This window comes from Antechinus flavipes, chromosome 1 (assembly GCF_016432865.1).
Source record: "Antechinus flavipes isolate AdamAnt ecotype Samford, QLD, Australia chromosome 1, AdamAnt_v2, whole genome shotgun sequence".
NCBI classification, from domain to species: Eukaryota; Metazoa; Chordata; class Mammalia; order Dasyuromorphia; family Dasyuridae; genus Antechinus; species Antechinus flavipes.
Genome location: NC_067398.1, coordinates 336,491,394 through 336,512,182, shown reverse-complemented (window position 1 = coordinate 336,512,182; position 20,789 = coordinate 336,491,394). Strand labels below are relative to the sequence as shown.

The 20,789-nt window shown below is 33.1% G+C and overlaps 1 protein-coding gene across 2 annotated transcripts in view; it reads right to left on the bottom strand.

The window, feature by feature from the left end:
• The window catches only part of RAB11FIP3 (RAB11 family interacting protein 3), a 164,926-nt gene that overhangs the window by 76,778 nt on the left and 67,359 nt on the right, over window positions 1-20,789 (bottom strand). For both annotated transcript variants that reach the window (XM_051968944.1, XM_051968953.1), the window contains exons 2-3: window positions 20,478-20,571; window positions 7,597-7,685 (exon numbers count right to left, since the gene is read on the bottom strand). In XM_051968944.1, the coding sequence (XP_051824904.1) occupies window positions 7,597-7,685; window positions 20,478-20,571 (183 nt within the window). The remainder of the gene's footprint in view (window positions 1-7,596; window positions 7,686-20,477; window positions 20,572-20,789) is intronic.

The window sequence follows — 20,789 nt, the reverse complement described above, 5'->3', positions numbered from 1 at the left end:
AGCTTTCAAAAAGACGAATTTCTCTCTCAATACATTACTAAATAGCTTTCCCCTTAATTCTACTCAAAATAATCAAAATTTAAAAAGATATTTCCATAATTCTAATAAAATTTATTTTCAAATTTTTTGTAGGAACACAATTTATTTCCCAAAATTAGAGAAAATCTTAAAATTTAATCTTCCATGAGCCCTTGCCTAAAAACAAGCACTTTGTAACCAGTAGAGGGAAGTATTGCATTGCAGTGTCTAACATAAGCAAATTTAGTTCTTGAACAGAAGCCCCCCCAAAACTCAAAAGACATCAGATAAAGCTTAAAGGAATTTGGGCCTAAAGGGAAACAGTAAAAATTTAAATAAACTAATAATATAACCTGTAATATTGATACCATATTCCCAAAGCAATATGGTTTCCTATAATCAATTTACCATTACTTTGACATAGATAAGTAATGGAAGAAAGTGGGCTTGTATTTTGAAAGAGCCTGTATTTTGTCAAGGCAATTTATAATTTATTCTAGAGAGAATGGATATTTTTACTATTCTTAGAAATAACCAATATTAAATGATTTTTTTAGAAAACTACTCTAGGTTTTAACTACGAGGCTTTAGGTTTGACTTGGATCTTAATCTTCAGGAATGGATGAAAGGAATGCAATTAAATGAAAGATGTCTGATTTTGTTTTTTTACTTCTGAAGAATTTTGCATATGAATTATGAACAAATAAATAATATGTAAGAAATATATTAAGAAGATACAAGTAAAGACTAACCACTTAAGGAGGGAAAGATCACTACTGATTTGAGGAGCTGGGGCATAAAAAAAATTAAGGAAAACTTCATGGGAGTAGCACTTGAAGTGAATTTTAAAGGAGGAACAGAAACTTCCAGCTATCTGAGATACCATAACATACTCATATGATTCTCATCCCTCTCTAAATGCTCCTTATCCTGCAATGGCTCCTTTCCCTTTTCTTAAGGGTTAAGGTAAGTATTACCAAATGTCCTTTCTTCAACTTCTCTTCTATCCTTCCATCTTCTCCTTTGGCAATCTTATTATACTCATACTGTTTAAACTATTACCTTTACCCCAGGGAATACTAAATTTGAATCTTGATCTCTGAGCCCTATCCCAAACTCTGAGCTCACATTTTTCAATTGCCTTTAGGATCTGCCCTACTGGTAGCTCCAATACAAACTGAATTTACTACCTTTCTTTAAAACCTGATCCTGATTTCACTATTTCTATGAGCAATAACACCATTTAATTACTCAGTCTCCCAAGCTCATAGCTTTAATGTTACCATAAATGTTTCTTCTATTATCTCATATGCAATAAAGTTATCAAGTTTTATTGATCCTACTATAAAACATCCATTCCATATTATTTATTTCCATTGCTACCATCCTATTAACTAAAAGGTTGTCAGTACCATCCATCTGGACTATATATAAAGTCACCTAGCATACTTTCCCATCTTCACTTTCCTTCCTTCAAACCATTTTTATATCAATTCCAGATATCTTTCTTAGGCATAAATCTGGATAACCACATCACATTCCTGGTTCCCTTCATTGTTAATGATCATATACTACCTGATATAACATTTCTTTCATTGATTAATGCATTATTTTGTCCTATTTTTATTAAAAAGCATGACATCTCCAGTAGGTGATAAATTTCATGAGAACAGAAGCTCTAAATAGTACATCTCACCCACTATAGTGTACATTGTAGTTATTTAGTAAATATCTGCTGAACTGAAAAAAGACAGATTCCTTAAGACCTGCTGGTTATAATCTGTGTAACTTTAGGCAAAGCATAAATCCTCTAGATCTCATTTTGTTCCTCTGAGAAAAATGGAAGAATAGAGAGAATGCTGACTTTGGAGTCAAGGAATCTGATAAAATCCTGGCTCGCTATTTAGTAGCTCTATTATTTTGAACAAGTCATTTAATTTCTGTGGATCTCAATTTTCTTACTTGTAAAATGAAAAATTTGGAATAATCTTTAAGGTTTAATTCCTATAATCTTAATGTCATAAAATCTTTCTTTCTTTAACCAGTGACAGAAACATCATAATTACTAGTTCCCTTAGCAGCCAATGTAATGCTTTGTATGTAGTAGATATTTAATAAGTGCTCAAATGAAATCAATTTATTTTAGTCCTCTATACAGTCTATGAGTAAAGTCAAATTCAATATAGTTACTTTATAGCTTAACTTTTTAAACTATAGGTTACAACTCTATATAGGGTCTTGTAACTAATGTGTAGGTCACAAAATTATTTTTTATTATCAGCAAATGTTTGGTTTATATACCTACATATCTAGGGTCATGTAAAAATTTCTTGGGTGAAAAGGGGTCACAAGTAGAAAAAGTTTAAAAAGTCCTGATTTTTGGTATCTATTGAAAAAGACTCTAAAACATAGGTTTTAAATATAGAGGATCAAAAGGATGGTAAGAATGAGAACATTTTTCATTTCTGTTGCCACATATTTTGAAAATGCATTTTATCCATTAGCATAATATATTTTGGTTTATTTTAACCATAGACTGAAAATAAAAATTAAGATTTCAAAATATGTCATATTGTTTTCAAGAGATTTGTTTTCTGAAAATCTTAATTTATAAGATTGTTAGATTTCTGTGACATCAAACCAAAAATATAAAAAAATATAAGAAATAATAAAATATCATAATTCCTTCTCTCAAAATTAGGAGACCACTATTGTGATTGCTTGTACATTTTAGATATCATTTAAGAACCATTTCAAAAGTCTAAATTAAATTTAACAAAAAAATTAGCTACAATAGAGTTTTGAATATTTATCCAGATTCAAAATGAAGAAGGTTAGCTGCACTGAAAGATAATTCTTTCTGGAGTTACTTTAAATTGTTTTAAGTCTAAAATTTTATTTCAACTCCTTAAAAGAAATAGAGGACCTGATTTGGAGTGAGAAAACATGAGTTCAAGTTTTGTCACTGACATACAATAAATAATAGTTTTATGACTATAAGTCATTTAACCAAAAATTTTAAGTAGCAAAAAGGCTGCCAATCCTCATCAATAGATAGAATTTTCATACAGGGAAATCGTTATACTGGTAAAATTATAGGCCTATCACCCCATTCCTCCTTCCCCAAACCTCTCATTTCCTTTTTTATTTCAAGAATGGAACCTATTTTAAAATTATGTATATATAAAACTAAATTGTATATACAATTAATTATATATGTATGTATATACATAATAGTTAAATATAATTATACATGACTACACTAGTACCAAACCAATATTTTGATACTTCAAATATACATATAAACACATCTTAAGTACATACATATATATTTACACTTATATTAATTATACAGCCTAGAACAATTTTATAATATTTTTAGATGTACCACAACAATTGCTTAACTCCTTTTTACCCTTATTAAGATTTCAGGGAAGCAATGCTTCAAAAAGAGAGGCTACCAGCACTTAGGAACCACATTTTTATTTGGCATCAGGATTTTTTTATTTTAAAGCCTTAGCTGATGACTCATGCTTTTAATATACTTGTAGCCAATGAGTGGTCAATAAATGCAGAGATTTGCTGTTTTTGGAATAAAGTGGTGGATAGAATATGTAATATTATAATGTAGGCAAAATCAGATTAAAATGAATAAGGACCACTTTGCAGAGGAAAACAAGATATAAAATGGCAGACTGGGGGTCAAAGAATAAGAGGAGAGCCTACCTCTAGTCCTTGGTGATTTGGGGTGGGGTGTTAGTTTACATCCATCAAATTTGTCAATTCTACTTCAGTATCTTTCTCAACTGTCCTCTATTCTACATTCATAACACCCCCTTCACCCAGGCTCATTATCTATGGCTGGACTAAAAGCCTCAATAATTGGGTTCATGTGTATGTCTTGCTCACATCTAACCATCCTTCACACAGCTACCAAAATAGTCTTTCCACTCTTAACTTATCACTGACTTGTTCAAGAAGTTTATAGGGCTCTCCATAAACTCCAAGCTATGATACAAACTCCTCTGGCAGTTAAAGTCCTTCACCATGTGGCTCCATCTCCTTCCAGCCTAGATAGATTACATATTACTCTCTTTGATACACTTTGTACTCTGGCCAAACTGGCTCACTTGCTGTTTCCTCACAATGCATGACATTCCATCTGCTGTCTCCATGCACCACTGCTTCTCTCTGTGAAAGTCCAGCTCTTTCACTGCTGGCTGGAGTGCCATCTTCTGTTAAGAGCTTCTTCCTGATTCCCCTAGGTTTTAGAACCCCACCTTCCCAAATCACTTCGTATTTATTTTTAAGAGATCATATTTTTACTTACATGTGGATATGCTATATCCACTAAGTAGAATGGAAGCTGCTTACGGGCAGAGACTTTCTCACTATTCTATTTATACCCAGCATGTATCACAGTGCCTGATATAATGAAGGGACTTAATGAGTATTTTCTGATTGTAAGGTTATTGTGGTGTATTTAATAGACCCTTAAGGGTCTATTCCTATTCTATGGAACCAGGAAAGTGTTCTATAAAAGGACTATCTTCCAGCTTAGTGCCCAGGTGTAGTAGCATAGGGATTCCCTCTAAAGACAGGGCTTAGGGAAAGAAATTCAATTCACTCTCATCCAGAGATAGCACAGGACTGATGAATCTAAATGCCTAGTTAAATCACCATGAGCCTTTTTGACTCTCTGGTTTCCTTATGATAATCAGGATAACCAATTTTTAAAAGCCCTTTCTCTAGCTTCAATAAGACTTTTTAATAACTGCATGTCCAAGTGATGTCACTTTCACTGGGACATGAAAACAGAGATATCTGAATCCTGACAGTAATAAATATGGGGCTTCTCTAAGTATTGAGGATATTGGTTACAACAATATCAGGGAGCTGGAAGGGTCCTTGTGAGAGTCATTGTAGTCTGGTTGAAATAGTACTGGGCTTGTGGTCAGGAGAATCCTGCATTCAAATCTCACCTCTACACCAGCAATGCTAAGCAAAGTGTAAGCACTTAATAAACACTTGATTGATTGGCCATGAACAAGTCACTTAACCCTTCTCAGCCCCAAGGATAATCACACTAGGAATAACTACTTTACAAGGATCAAATAATCAAATGAGATGATGAAGATAAAGTACTTTGCACATTAAAAGCTGTACAGGCTATAAAGCGGGACTGCCCCAGTGATATCACTGTTATAGGGAACCCCTAAATTTGAAAATTCCCCCAATCAATGCCAGGCATCCCCTTCATTGCACCACAAAGCCAGTCTGTGTTGGAGGTGGGACAGGAACACAGATTTCCCAGCTCAAAGACCAGCTTTCTTTCAGCCCTACTCTCATTCCCACGCCCCACCCACAGATACAGAGCTGCTCCTAAAATTCTATACAAATGGTTATTGTGAAAATGATGGCGATAAGGCCCAATTAAGGTTAAATAATTTGTCCAAGTCAGAAAGCCAAGAAATGGCAAATTCTAAATTTGCTGTTTATCTTTTGTTCTCAAAGAGGCCCATGACATTAGGGAGGTAATGCCATGACAAGCAAGTGAGTTAGATTTAAGTAAAGGGGTCATGCAAAGTCATCAGCTTCACTTTCTCCCCCTGGGTCCAGTGGCCAGATACAGATTAGGATGATTGGAGATAGCCCTGGATGCAGCAAATTCTGAACTAGTTCCAAAGTCAAACTCCAAGTCTCATGCTCTTTCCACATCACAAGTTAATCTTTACAACTTAAAGGATCTTCAAAATGCCTTCAAAATGAAGTACATTTTAAAGTCTTTCTTAAAAACATTTGAAGCCAGCCAGATATTAATTCTCCTTGTGTCTATTCTTATTCTATGGAGCCAGCAGAGTTTGGTAAAAGAATAATTCTAACAACTTATCTCCAGTAACTGTGCATTCAGGCTGTAAAATTCAACATTAGTAGAGAACAAAAGGCTTACAATTATAGGTGACAATTCCCTATAACAATAGTCCTGGTTACATGTGGAAGGAGGAAGAGAAGGCAAAGTTAAAAAGCATGGATTAGTTAATCTTCCTAACATGGTTGAAGTTTTTGTTTTAAAGTTTTAATAAAATAAAAACTCACAGTCCTCTGAGCTGCCCTTTTCTGGTAACCTAATAGAAAGGGGATTCTGACATCACAGAATATAACATTCTGCTCTATCCTATTTGACAACAGACTTTGAGATGTTAGTTTACACAGGGTGCCTCATTAATATCTCAAAACATGGGTTTATGAAAGTTAGCTCTTATATGTTCTTCTCCAAAAATTGTGAATATTAATTAAGCAGTTACAGGAGAGCATATCATATATTTTCAGTCACTGAAGTTAGATCTACAACAACAAACTCAATCTGCTTTCATTTGATTACACAGTACTTTGTATTCCTCCTATGTAGCTAATCCCAATCCTTCTTAATGATTAGTGTCCAGCACTAATATTCAAATTTGTATTTTATTCATATATATATATATATACACACACATCAATAATCTTTGATCCAGCAGGATGAATACAGAGAGGACTGGCGAGACTTACATGAACTGATGCTAAGTGAAATGAGCAGAACCAGGAGATCATTATATACCTCAACAATGATACTGTTTGAGGATGTATTCTGATGGAAGTGGATCTCTTCGAGAAAGAGACCTAACTCACTTTCAATTGATCAAAGATGGGCAGAAGCAGCTACACCCAAAGAAAGAACACTGGGAGATGAATATAAACTGCTTGCATTTTTGTTTTTCTTCCCGGATTATTTATACCTTCTGAATTCAATTCTCCCTGTGCAACAAGAAAACTGTTCAGTTCTGCACACGTATATTGTATCCAGGATACACTGTAATCTATTCAACATGTAAAGGATTGCTTGCCATCTGGGGGAGAAGGTGGAGGGAGGGAGGGGAAAAATCGGAACAGAAGTGAATGCAAAGGATAATGTTGTAAAAAATATCCTGGCATGAGTTCTATCAATAAAAAGTTATTAAAAAAAAATCTTTGATCACTCATTATCTATAAATCACCACCTCAATGTTGGTGTGCCACAAAGTTTTAGTTTAGTGTTGGTCAATCTGCTTGTTTGGCTCTGATTAATACCACAGCTAGTGTCAAAAGGTGTGATTTGAATCAGATCCTTCCTGACTCTAAGTCCAGCATTTCAGATACTAGACTACATTTCCTCCTTGTAAGAGAGAGCTCTTTATGCCTCTCCAAGGATCTGCATAACACCTTCCACATGGTAGGTACTTAATCAGACTCTGATAAATGACACAGAGTCACTGCTGATGAAAGTCAAACATTATGGCAACAAAGTTTTTCTAAATTATGTACTAAAACAATTCACATTCACATTTAAAATCAAACTCTTGTTAAAGCAAATTTAAAACAAACAAATTAATTAAAACATTCTTCACAGTTTGGTCTGTTTCATTAACTGAATTATGGAGTCCTTACTTAACACTAAACTCAATTCAACAACTACTTTTAAGTTCTCATTATATGCCAGACATCAAGCTATTTTAAATATGCCTCCTACCACAAGCCCCTGATTTTTTTCATGATACTTGCCTCATAAGTAACAAAGTCATCAAATTCATCAGGGCAGGCAGGGGGATCTTCTTGGACATATCCAATGTCATACAACTGGCTCTCAGGATCTGTAGGAAAAATTATAGATTTTAGTAGTTACAGTTAAACATATGCCTTTTGGTATGACAGTTGTGATTTCCTACTTAAAGATTTCATCAAAATACAGAGATGATACCTAAGTTCTTGAGGGTTCTATCAACAAAGCACAAACTCTGACATCAATATTCTTTTTTTTTTATTTTTTTATTTTATTTTATTTTAATTTATAAAATAGTTATTGACTGTTTTGTCCTTTGAACCTAACCTATTCCACTGATCAACTAACCTATTTCTTAGCCAATACCAAATGGTTTTGGTGACTGCTGCTTTATAATATAATTTTAGATCAGGTACAGCTAGGCCACCTTCATTTGATTTTTTTTTTTTCATTAATTCCCTTGAGATTCTCGACTTTTTATTGTTCCATATGAATTTTGTTGTTATTTTTTCTAGATCATTAAAATATTTTCTTGGAAGTCTGATTGGTATAGCACTAAATAAATAGATTAGTTTAGGGAGTATTGTCATCTTTATTATATTCGCTCAGCCTATCCAAGAGCACTTAATATTTTTCCAATTATTTAAGTCTGACTTTATTTGTGTGGAAACTTTTTTGTAATTTTGCTCATATAATTCCTGACTTTCCTTTGGTAGATAGATTCTCAAATATTTTATGCTATCAACAGTTATTCTGAATGGAATTTCTCTTTGTATCTCTTGCTGTTGGATTTTGTTGGAGATGTATAAAAATGCTGAGGATTTATGGGGATTTATTTTGTATCCAGCTACTTTGCTAAAATTATGAATTATTTCTAATAGCTTTTTAGTAGAATCTCTGGGGTTCTCTAGGTATATCATTATATCATCTGCAAAGAGTGATAGTTTGGTTTCCTCATTGCCTACTCTAATTCCTTTAATATCTTTCTCGACTCTTATTGCAGAGGCTAGTGTTTCTAATATAATATTGAATAGTAATGGTGATAGTGGGCAACCTTGCTTCACTCCAGATTTTACTGGGAAAGGTTCTAGTTTTTCCCCATTGCATATGACATCAATATTCAACAAACATGTATTAAGTACCTACTATGTACAAGTTACTGTGATAAAAACTGGAGATACAAAGAACAGGATCTGGCAAATTCCAATTGATATTTTATAAGTGGAATAAATCATGGTCACTTTCACTATAAATGAAACCAGAAAACAAGAGTTGTAGTTAAATGGAAAAATGCCTTATAGATATTCCTTGGAAAGGGGAGGGGGGGGTGCAGGGTGCTGGCTTCAGTATGGTCCCAAGGGAGAAAAGAGGAACTTTTAACCAAGATGACTATCTCACCAGAAGGCAGGCTGTTCAGCTCCCACATATTTACTCAAGATAAAAACTGTGAAGTTCACATCAAATCCAATAATAATCAATAAATGTAATGAGAAATGGCAGTAAGTGAAGTCTTCCATCAGAACTGCATGGAAGTGGATTTCTTTGACAAAGAGACCTAACTGAGTTTCAATGGATAAATGATGGACAGAAGCAGCTACACCCAAAGAAAGAACACTGGGAAACGAATATGAACTATCTGCATTTTTGATTTTCTTCCCGAGTTATTTTTACCTTCTGAATCCAATTCTCCCTGTGCAACAAGAGAACTGTTCGGTTCTGCAAACATATATTGTATCTAGGATATACTGCAACATATCTAACATATATAGGACTGCTTGCCATCTAGGGGAGGGGGTGGAGGGAGGGAGGGGAAAAATCGAAACAGAAGCGAGTGCAAGGGATAATGTTGTAAAAAATTACCCTGGCATGGATTCTGTCAATATAAAGTTATTATTAAATAAAATTAAATTAAAAAAAAAAAAAGAACTGCATAAAAAGTCACAGATAATAGGAAGGAGGTTGCCTCAAACAAGGAGGGCCCAAAGAGACCAAAAAAAAGGACATATGTGGCAAGAAAGGAGGGGTCTCCTGAAAGAGCCCCAGGATAAAGACCTTGAAAAGCCCCAGAAGGTAATCAGCATAATATCTAGTACTCAGACTCAGCTAGCCCTGGCCCAGAAGCTCAGAAATCCCTAACATTCTTTCATGAGACACCAGAAGGTTCTGAATACACTAGTTTAGAAAGGAGAAAGGGGAAGAAATTGCAATTCCTTATAAGTGCATGCATGAGAAGAATATATAAACATGAAGGAAAGAGTTGGAGTGGACATTAGATGAACTTAACTCTTAACTGAAATGGGCAAAAGAGGATTGAACCCACAAATCCATACACAAATAATTAAATGTTGAAACATGTAGATATAGACATATATCAATCTAGAGAGGGAGTCAACCAAGGAGGAAGAGATTGAGGTAGTTAAAGAGGGAGGATATAGCTGGAAAGGGCATAGTGGAAAATGAAACAAATTTCCTGAAGGGTAATTAAGGTGGCAATTGGGAGAGAGCAAAAGAAAAAAAAATTAGAAAAAGACAAGACAAGAACTAGAATCTATGAGGGTGCCTTGCTTGTATTGCCCTCTTAGATAATTAGGGAATACCTTATTACTAGTACCGTATCTTAGGAAATAATACAGAGATAATTTCTGAGAATTTTGGGTAGTATGAACTGATGCAAAGTAAAGTGAGCAGAAGAAAATTATATAGAAAAACAACTTTAAATAACTATGTGCCAGCACTTAGCAGAGTACCTGGCACATAGAAAGCATTTAATAAATAATCACTGTTTGAAGGTCTAGTTGAAAAAGACTTTATAATTCTGATTTAAGGACCCACATGTGCAAAAATTGTTATGTCAGCCCCTTTTGTATTGGCAAGAAACTGGAAACTGAATGCATGTTCATCAGTTAGAGAATGGCTGAACAAATTGAGGTATATGAATGTTATCGAATATTATTGTTCTGTACGAAATGACCAGCAGGATAATTTCAGAGAAGCCTGGAGAGACTTACATGAACTGATGCTAAGCAAAATGAGCAGAACCAGGAGATCTTTATACACGGCAACAACAAGATTGTAAAATGATCAATTCTGATGGATGTGGCTCTCTTCAACAATGAGATGATTCAGACTAGTTCCAATTGTTTAGTGATGAAGAGAGCTATCTACACCCAGAGAGAGGACTGTGGGAACTGAGTTTGGTTCACAACATAGCATTTTCATTCTTTTTGTTGTTTGTTTGCATTTCATTTTGCTTCTCACCTTTTTTTTTTTCTTGTTTGATTTGATTTTTCTTGTGTAGCAAGATAACTGTATAAATATATATAAAAAAAAAAGAAAAGAAAAAAGTGCCCCCAAACTCAGCAAAACATTATTTAAAAAAAAGAATTCTGATTTAAGCAATAACCAAATCATATCTCCAGAAGAGGATGTTTGCTTGCAGCATAAGCAAAAAGAGATGTAATTAAGAGTTAAAAAGAGAAAACTACATCTTGCTAAAAGACAATGAATTAAGTGACACAGCATCCAACTATTTAAAGAAGTTAAATGAGTTCATGACTAAACAAGAGAAAGAGAGCATTACAAAATGTAAAATAGAAAATGTTGACTATATTAGATTTAAAAGTTTTTGTACAAAGTCAATGCAACCAAGATTTGAAAGAAAGCAGAAAAATGGGAGTCTTTATAATAAGTGTCTCTGATAAAGGCTTCATTTCTCAAATATAAAGGAAACTGAATCAAATCATAAGAATACAAGCCATTTCCCAACTGAAAAATGGTCAAAGAGTATGAATAGGCAGTTTTCAGATCACGAAATCACAGCTAACTATAGGCATAAGAAGACTTGTTTTAAATAACTTTTGATCAGTGAAATGCAAATAAGAATGATGATCAAACATCACCTTATACCTATCAGACTGGATGAGGGAAAAAAAGGGAAATAATTAATATTATACAAAATGTGTGAAAATTGGAACATTAATGCACTTTTAGTAGAGTTATGAACTAATCCAACCAATCTGGAGAACAATTTGGAACTATACTCAAAGAATAATCAAACTGTGCACATCCTTTGATCCAGCAATGTCATGACTAGGTCTATATCCTAAACACATCCTATAAAAGGGAAAAGATTTTTTTCTTTAAATTTATACAATCCTTTTTGTGGTGGCAAAATATTGGAAACTGAGAAGATGCTCATTGATAAGGGAATGGCTGAACAAGCTGTGGTATATGAATGTAACAGAATAGTGCTGTGCAATAAGAAATGATGAACAGGCAGATTTCAGAAAAACCTGGAAAGATTTGTATAAACTGATGCAAAGTAAAATAAGCAGAATTAGGAAAACATTGTATACAGTATCATAAACATTGTGTGATAATCAACTATGAATGACTCAGCTTATCTTAGAAACACGATGTATCCAAGACAGGTCCAAAGGACTCACAAGGAAAAATGTTACCCACAGCTAGATAAGGATCTTACTAATGGGCTCTGAATTTAGATTGAAGCATAACTTTTTCACTTTATTCTTCTTCATTTTTTCTTATGATCTGTTTCTTTTTTCACAGTCATGATTAATATGGAAATATGTTTTCTGTGGTAGCACATGCATAATCTATATTAAATTACCTACCATTTTAGGAAGAGGGAAGGACAGAAAGGGAGAAAAATTCAAAACTTAAAATCTTGTAAAAATGAATCCTAAGAATTGTCTTGACATGTAATTGAAGAAAAACATAAAAAGCCAGAGCCCTTATCTACAACATCAGGTACACAAACAGTTCTGCTGCCATGGTATTGAATGACAGTGTTAGGATCAGAAGGCATGCCTGTATCCCTGATGGGAAGTGCCAGAGGGGTATGTGGTTTTGGGGAAACCACTTAATCTCTCTGAGCCCTTGTTGTTTGGTCTATAAAATAAGGAGTTAGATCAATGACATCCTAATTCTAAATGTATATTTCATAGTGTTCACAACAAAGTAGCAGAAGAAAGTTTTACCTTAAAGAAAAAACATGTTATTCTCCTTTTTTTTTTTTTTTTGCCAAGCTAAAAGGTAGAACAATAGATATACTGTAAAACTTTAATTAATTAACATTTTAGTTATTCTGTAGTTTTTTTTCCCCCTTTCTTTTTTATTCTTTGTTATAAAGGCTGGTTTTCTGGGTGATGGAAAAGGGCCAGGCATCTATTAAGAAATCAAGTGACACAAAACCAAAATAAATAAATAAATAAATGAAATTGGTTTAAGAAAATAACATCAAGAAACAGAGGGAAAATTCTGGAAGTTTTTAAAGTTTCTTCTAAATATTTCTACTTATTCAGTAGGTATTTTGAGTCAATAGTCAGTAAACAAGCATTTATTAAACACTTACTATGTGCCAGGCATCATGTTAAAGAATGCAAAAAAAGACAAAGCATACATATATTTGCTGTCTTCAAGGAGTTCATTCTAATGTGAGAGACAATTCTCAAAAAAAAATTGCACATTTTAAGCACTGTATATTAACTAATAGTAATGTTCTGGAATGATAAGCTATAAATGACTTAGCTATAGCTATTTGCTATAGTATAATGATCTACAACTACTCTGAAGGACTTATGATGAAAAATCTTATCCATACCTAGAGAAAGAACTGATTGTGTCTGATTATAGACTGAAGTATTCTCTCTCTCTCTCTCTCTCTCTCTTTTTAAACTTTATCCTGAGGATTTTTATTTTTATTAGGGTGGGAGATCTATGTTTTCTTTTATAACATGACTTTTATGGAAATGTTTTGCATAATTTCACATATGGTTTAATTGTGGGTGGGGATAAGAGAACCCCCTAGAACTCAAAAAGTTTTAAAAACAAATGTAAAAAAAAATTGTTTTAAACGTAACTGGGGAAAATATTAAATAAATAAGTAAAGATTTCACATTTCAGATATATACAATGTAAATGAAAGGTAACTTCAAGTGGAAAGAAGTAACAGCAGAGCAGATCATGCAAATATTAAAGGAAATGACCAGCTTCCTCCCCTTAAAAAGTCTATCTACATTATTATTCACAAGAAAAGATATATACAAGATAAGTGTCAAAATGTATCAGAAGGCTGAAAGTATTAGAGAAATTTTTCAAAAGCTTATAAACAGTGATTGCTGGAATAGTAAGGAAGATATCATAGAAGATGTAGAATTTGAGCTAAATACAGAGAAAGAAGGAGAAAGAAGGAAAGAGAAGAGAAACCATGAACTAGATGTTAATTCAATCATCAATAAATAAAATCTAAGACATCAAATTTGAAACTTGAACTTGAATTTGAGCCCAGAAGGTTGGAAATTGGAGGGTAAAAAAACACTAGCATATTTTTATTTCATTTCAATTAATTAATTAATTAATTAATTTTATGATAACTTTTTATTGACAGAACCCATGCCAGGGTAATTTTTTACAACATTATCTCTTGTACTCACTTCTGTTCTGATTTTCCCCCTTCCTCCCTCCACCCCCTCCCCCAGATGGCAAGCAGTCCTATATATGTTAAATATGTCGCAGTATATCCTAGATACAATATATGTACGCAGAACTGAACAGTTCTCTTGTTGCACAGGGCGAATTGGATTCAGAAGGTAAAAATAACCCGGGAAGAAAAACAAAAATGCAGATAGTTTACATTCATTTCCCAGTGTTCTTTCTTTGGGTGTAGCTGCTTCCATCCATCATAGATCAATTGAAACTGAGTTAGGTCTCTGTCGAAGAAATCCACTTCCATCAGAATACATCCTCATACAGTATCATTGTTGAGGTATATAATGATCTCCTGGTTCTGCTCATTTCACTTAACATTAGTTCATGTAAGTCTCTCCAAGCCTCTCTGTACTCATCTTGCTGGTCATTTCTTACAGAACAATAATATTCCATAACATTTATATACCACAATTTACCCAACCATTCTCCAATTGATGGGCATCCATTCAATTTCCAGTTTCTAGCTACTACAAACAGGGCTGCCACAAACATTTTGGCACATACAGGTCCCCTTCTTTAGTATTTCTTTGGGATATAAGCCCAGAAGTAACACTGCTGGATTAAAGGGTATGCACAGTTTGATAACTTTTTGGGCATAATTCCAAGATTGCTCTCCAGAATAGTTGGATTCGTTCACAACTCCACCAACAATGCATCAGAAACACTAGCATATTAAATAATCATAATTTAAGCAATAAGTAATGAAAAGCTATCTTTTCTGCCTTCCAAAAGACCCAAAAGATTCTGAATCTTTAAAGAGATGAGACATATTTCACCATAAAGTTCCCCAATCAAATTTTGGGTATTCTGGGTTTGGTTTTGGTTTTTTTCTAATTTGATCATACAATTCTGATTTATTTTTATCTTACAGCCTTGAAAGGAAAAAGCACAACATATTTTCAAATTTGTAATAAAATTAAAGAGGCAAAACAAAAATCTCATGGGACAGCAAAAGGGAAAAAGTGGGTTTTTTAAAAATTTGGCTTTGTTTTTAAATATTGTCTCAAATTAAATGAAATTTGGGCATACCCTATATGAGTCTGCTTCAAACAACATTAATACATATAACCACCCCTCTAAAGCTATAAGGCTTTCATTAAAGCAATTCTGTTACCCAGGGTCACACAACTAGTAAGTGTCTAAGGCCAAACTTGAATTCAGGTCCACCTGACTTCAAGGGCCAATACTTCAAGTGGTAATCATGCTATCTGGTTTGTACTTTTTGGATTTATCTCTAGACTTCCTCTTATCATCTCTGTTCCAATGGAACTAACTGGCTCATTAGTATCATTTCTCCTAAAGTCACTTTTTTATATATTCAAATAACAGCTTTAAGTAGATTGTGCCTTTAATAAAAAATTAAAATCTACAATTATAAGCTTTCAAGTCTCTGTACATATCAATTGCAAGACATAACAAAGATAAAATATTTTTAAGGAAAATTATTAATGATATTTTATTTTTCTCTCAATTATATGTCAAGGCAATTGTTAGCAATTATTCTTCTAAGAGACTGAGTTCCAATTTTTTTCTTCTCTTCCCTCCCTTCTTCCTAAAATGGTAGGCAATTTAATATAGGTTATACATGTACTATCATGTAGAACATATTTTCAAATTAATCACAGCTGTGAAAGAAGAAACATCAAAAGAAAAAAAAAAACAAAAAATAAAGTAAATGGAAAAGAAGATGCTTCAATTTTCATTCAGAGTCCATTATTCTTCTATACTTATAAGTTCTATTTCCTTTTTATGATCCCTTTGGAATACAGACCAAGTAGTGTTATTGCTATGGTATGTACAGTTTGGTTGTTCTTTGGGCATAATTGCAAATTGTTCTCTAGTTCATAACTCAACCAACAGTTCATTAGAAACCCAATTTTCCTACATCCTCTCCAACATTTATCATTTTTTTTATGTTGGTCAATCTGATAGGTATAAGATGGTACGTTAGTTGTTTTAATTTTTATTTCTTTAATCAAAAATAATTTAGCGTACTTCTTCCTATGTCTATAGATAGCTTTGATTTCTTTATTTGAAAATTTCCTGTTCATATCCTTTGACCATTTATCAGTTAGATCATGCTTTACATTCTTATAAATTCTCTCTATAGCTGGGATTAGTATCCTTCCTTATCTCTTTTATTTAGGACTATTTAGCTTTTGCTTTGTCTGAAATCGACATTGCTATCTCTGCTTTTTTTTTTTTTTAAGTTTTTAAAGCATAATAAATTCTGCTCCAGTGCCTCTCTGCTTCAAGAGTGTTTCTTGTAAACAACATATTGTAAAAATTCTAGTTTTTGATTCACTCTGCTGCTTCTGTTTTATGGGAGAGTTCACCCCATTCATGCTCAGTTATGATTACTAATTGTGTATTTCCCTCTATCCTATTTTTCTTACAGTTTGCTTTCTCTCTTCTTTCACCTTTATGCTCTTCATCAGTGTTGTGCCAGTGTTTTAGGGTGCTATTTTATGGCTGTTTAGAAATGATTGTCAAAGACTTACAGTGATTTACTTTTTACTCTACCATCTTGGCTCCCAGAAGTCCAGCAGGAAAATTATACAGGAGGAAATAGACAATACAAGACAGAAATTCTCCAATTTATCTCCTCTCTAATTATAGCATTCTCTCACTACCATACTATTCACCCATACTGTGCCCACAGACACTATATTCACTGCCTATACTCACTGGCACCATAGTAAATCTACTCTACAACACAAAAGGTGACATGGAGCAATAACCTTTTGCCACTGATTTTACGAAGACAATTTAGGATTAGGCTCTATCCTAAGATTTAATGTTAAGTTTCTTTCAAGTCTTCTTCAAGATTTCTTTCAAGTGCAGTGTATTTGTTCCACAATACCAAATGCCTTTTGTGTAATTTACATGACAGAATGTTTATAAATATTCTCAATGGATCACAAATATAGTTTTATATTATTCAATCAGAAGAGCCTGAATTCAATTAGATCAAGTCTGGTGAGAATAAATTTGAATAATATTTTTAGAATTCAATAATTTTTAAAGATATTTTTTCATAACTCTAAAAAATAGAGATCGGAACAAGTAAGGTAGGCAGTCACCTGAGACATTTCAGGAAATATATAGATCTGACTCTTCTAGTCAAAAAACTCCATGGCTTCATATTAGTTCCAGGCATTCAAGCCCTTCATAATTTGAATCCAGCTTATCTTTCCAGGATAGCCATCACTTTAGTCATTACATGGATTAAGTTTATTGGATAGTTTTAATTCTTTCAAGTTATCCAAGGGTTTTCTTGTCTTAATTCAATCCCTGTTCTACAAGGAAGGAAGCAGAGAAGAACAGAAAGAAGGAAGGAAGGAAAGGAGGAAAGGAGGAAGGAAGGAAGGAAAGAAAGGAGGAAGGGAGGAAGGGAAAAAGGGATGGAGGGAGGAAGGAAGGGATATTACAAGAAAAGTCTTCTACATTTATAGCTTTTGCTATTTCTTCTTTAATTTACCTTACAATTGTCTCCTTAGCAACATGGTTCTTATTAACATAAGTTAAATACTAGGAGCCGGACTCAGGATTACATGACTCTGGATAAAATCACAGAAGCAATTGCTACTGACCACTCATGCAGAACACTGTGACTCAACATAAAACTAATATACATAAAATATTACAAATTATTTTAAAGGTGACTGAGTATTTAATCTCCCCTCAAATTTATACTGTGATCTATCAGTCTATAATTTCCTTATCTGAAATATAGCTATTTTTCAACAATGACAAAAACCTCACTGATTTAATAGCTGGCAACTTGTACTACCTACATTTTTTTAAAGCTCAATTCTCTTTTAAATATCTGTTTTCTAGACATAATCTCTTATGGTATGTATGTTTAACTTGCCTAATAACCATTAAGCTATAAGTGAACTAATTAGCTCCTACTCTACAAAAAGAGAACAACTTTATATGTAATGCATTTTTGTGGTGTGGTCAATTTGATTGCTTAGATCATATGCAAGATCAATAGAGGCTACTATTAGAAACTAATAAAGATTATTTAAATGACTAGATTAGATAGGTCAGGACCAAGTTTAATGGTCACAAATTCAGAGTTTTGTTTCCTAGCTCTGTTAGTATTTAAAACAATCAATCAAACAAACAAACAAAACCAATCCCAAGGAGTTTCAAGGTTCATTTTTGTTTTTCTAAAAGTTACTATGATAATCCAAGATTTAAAAAAAAATCTTTTGCCTTTTATTCATGAAAATGATTTAAAGTTCAATGTAAAATGAATCACTTTTTTCTCTGTTTGTTGCAATAACTTACTGTAAACACCATCTGTCCTTTGTATGCTAAAAATGCTAGTCTGTGAAGCATTTTAAAGTCCTTAGATGAAATCAAATCAATAGCTTTCCTATTCAGCTGCTTTAATTTTTTCTTTCTTTCCTACCCCACAGTCAACTTTACTGAGATTAAATAGTTTTTCATTTTTGCATAAAGAACATCACAGGCATTTTTTTTTAAATCAGTCCATCTGAGCTGAAAAACATTTCAAAAGGCTAGAATTATATTATACTTCAACATTTTCATGATTAATCTTCCTTTAAAATCACATACAATTCTGAATATATATTGGCATTTTTAGAATTGGGATGTTCCTTTCTACATGAGATTTCCTAGTATTTATCAATATCTCACTTTTTTCAAATTGATTCAAATTCAAACCCTCACCAAAAGGCTTATCCATTCTTCTAACCTGATAACTAATGATTCACTATCAAAATCATCATGATTACTTTATCTAAAACACACTTTAAGAAAACACTGGTTCTCCTTTCATTCCTGAGGATCATAACTCAAATTCTGAAAATACTTTTATGTTCTACTTTGAAACATTTTTTTTTCTCTAGTTAAGTAAAACATAACTGAAAAAAGAAGTCTTCTAAACTAGATCTTTCATTTGGTTGCTCTATAAAAATAAACCATGCTTTAGTTTTCACAAAGCTGACCTGAGTGTAAGGAGAGAGCAATCACTTTTTCTATGGAGAAAAATAATGTGCCAACCTAAAATTAGATTTCTTTTTCCTTTTCAAGGGACCTGGTGGCTTCCTCTTTATACTCTCTATGAATTTAGGATCACAGCTGTAGAACTTAAGGGACTTTTGAAACTATCTAGTCCAATCATTTCACTTTACAGATAAAAACTTGAGTACCAAACAGGGTAAGTGGAATGCCCAAGGTCAAAAGGGAATAAGCATAGTTGAGCCTTAAATTTAAATCCTCTGATTCTAAATCCAGCTCCCCTTCTATTATAGCAAATTTACCTTGGCTGACTAAGAATGGGGATGAGGGTTTCAAAAACATATATTATTAACAATAGGACTTCCCCTCCTACTAGTAGAATTTTCCTGAAAAAGACAAATTATTGGCTTTCTAATATTCTGATCACATTTCTGAATGTGGTTTATTTTTACCACCACAATGCTGCTGTCAATGCTTGAAGGGGACAGGAAGCACTCCAATAATCAGAACTAAATCAAATTTCTATAATGCTTTAAGATCTACTTTTACTTTCAACATAACCATTCTAATGAGTTAAGTAGCAAATATTATTCCCATTTTAAAGATGAGGAAAGTTAAATTCTGACTTTTTTCTTAAGTTATTCTAATATCTAGACCTATATATATATTTCATCTCTCTGATTTTGTAGCATTTGAGCTACATTTATCAGTCATTTAGTTGAGGTTAATCAATTTGCCAATGTTCTAGACCCAAGTCCAATTCTCGAGTTTATCAACTAAGCTAATTGTAAATATATCCATATAAATTATTAAAATTAAGCAAAGTGATATAAGTGTATACAAAAGAAGATAATCTATCTTGTCCAACATTTATATACTCTAAAAATTTGCTCTTATAAGGTTAACAGATACAAGAAAATAATTAACAGATTAACTCAAATCTTTGGAATATGACCATCAAACATAATGGTGGTTTTCTGAATTAAAAAAAAAAAAATCAAAGAAAGAAAAGTGGTGAGCCAATGATCACAGTGGAAAACAGGATAACGATAGAAGGTTAGAGGCAAAGAAATAAGGGACGAAACCAAAAGTAATTAGAGGCCCAGAGTATTTTGGAGGCTTCAAAGAGATGGGAAGGTGACAAAGTATTGCATAAGCGGTATATGGGAAATGACAGCGGCTTAGTAGTTAAGAAGATAGTTAAGAATGGTGCTGAGGGTGATGTTAAAGTAAGGCTTAGAAAAACTGGAGAGATGTAGGATGAGATTTAACCACAGAAGAACTTTAGGCATAGTTCCTGAAAGACGGAGGAATGTGATAGAAGCAGAGGACATGCTATAGGAAAAGAGATAATTAGAAATACAGTTTTAAAACTAACCTCCATTGCTGATAGCTGTAATCCCTCGATAAAAATCTTCAAAACTGATGATTCCAAGTCCACTGGGATCCAGATATTTAGTCAAGTCTTTCACCTGCAATCACAAAAATGAGAACTATAGCTTAAACAAAATTATTTCATTTTAAAAGTTATGCATGTATTTAACATGTATGGGACTACCCACCATTTAGGGAAAAGGTTGGAAGGAAGGGGAAAAGTTGGAACAGAAGTTTTTGCAAGGATCAAAGTTGAAAAATTACCCATGCATATATTTTGTCAATAAAAAGCTATAGCTTATGCATGACATAAATA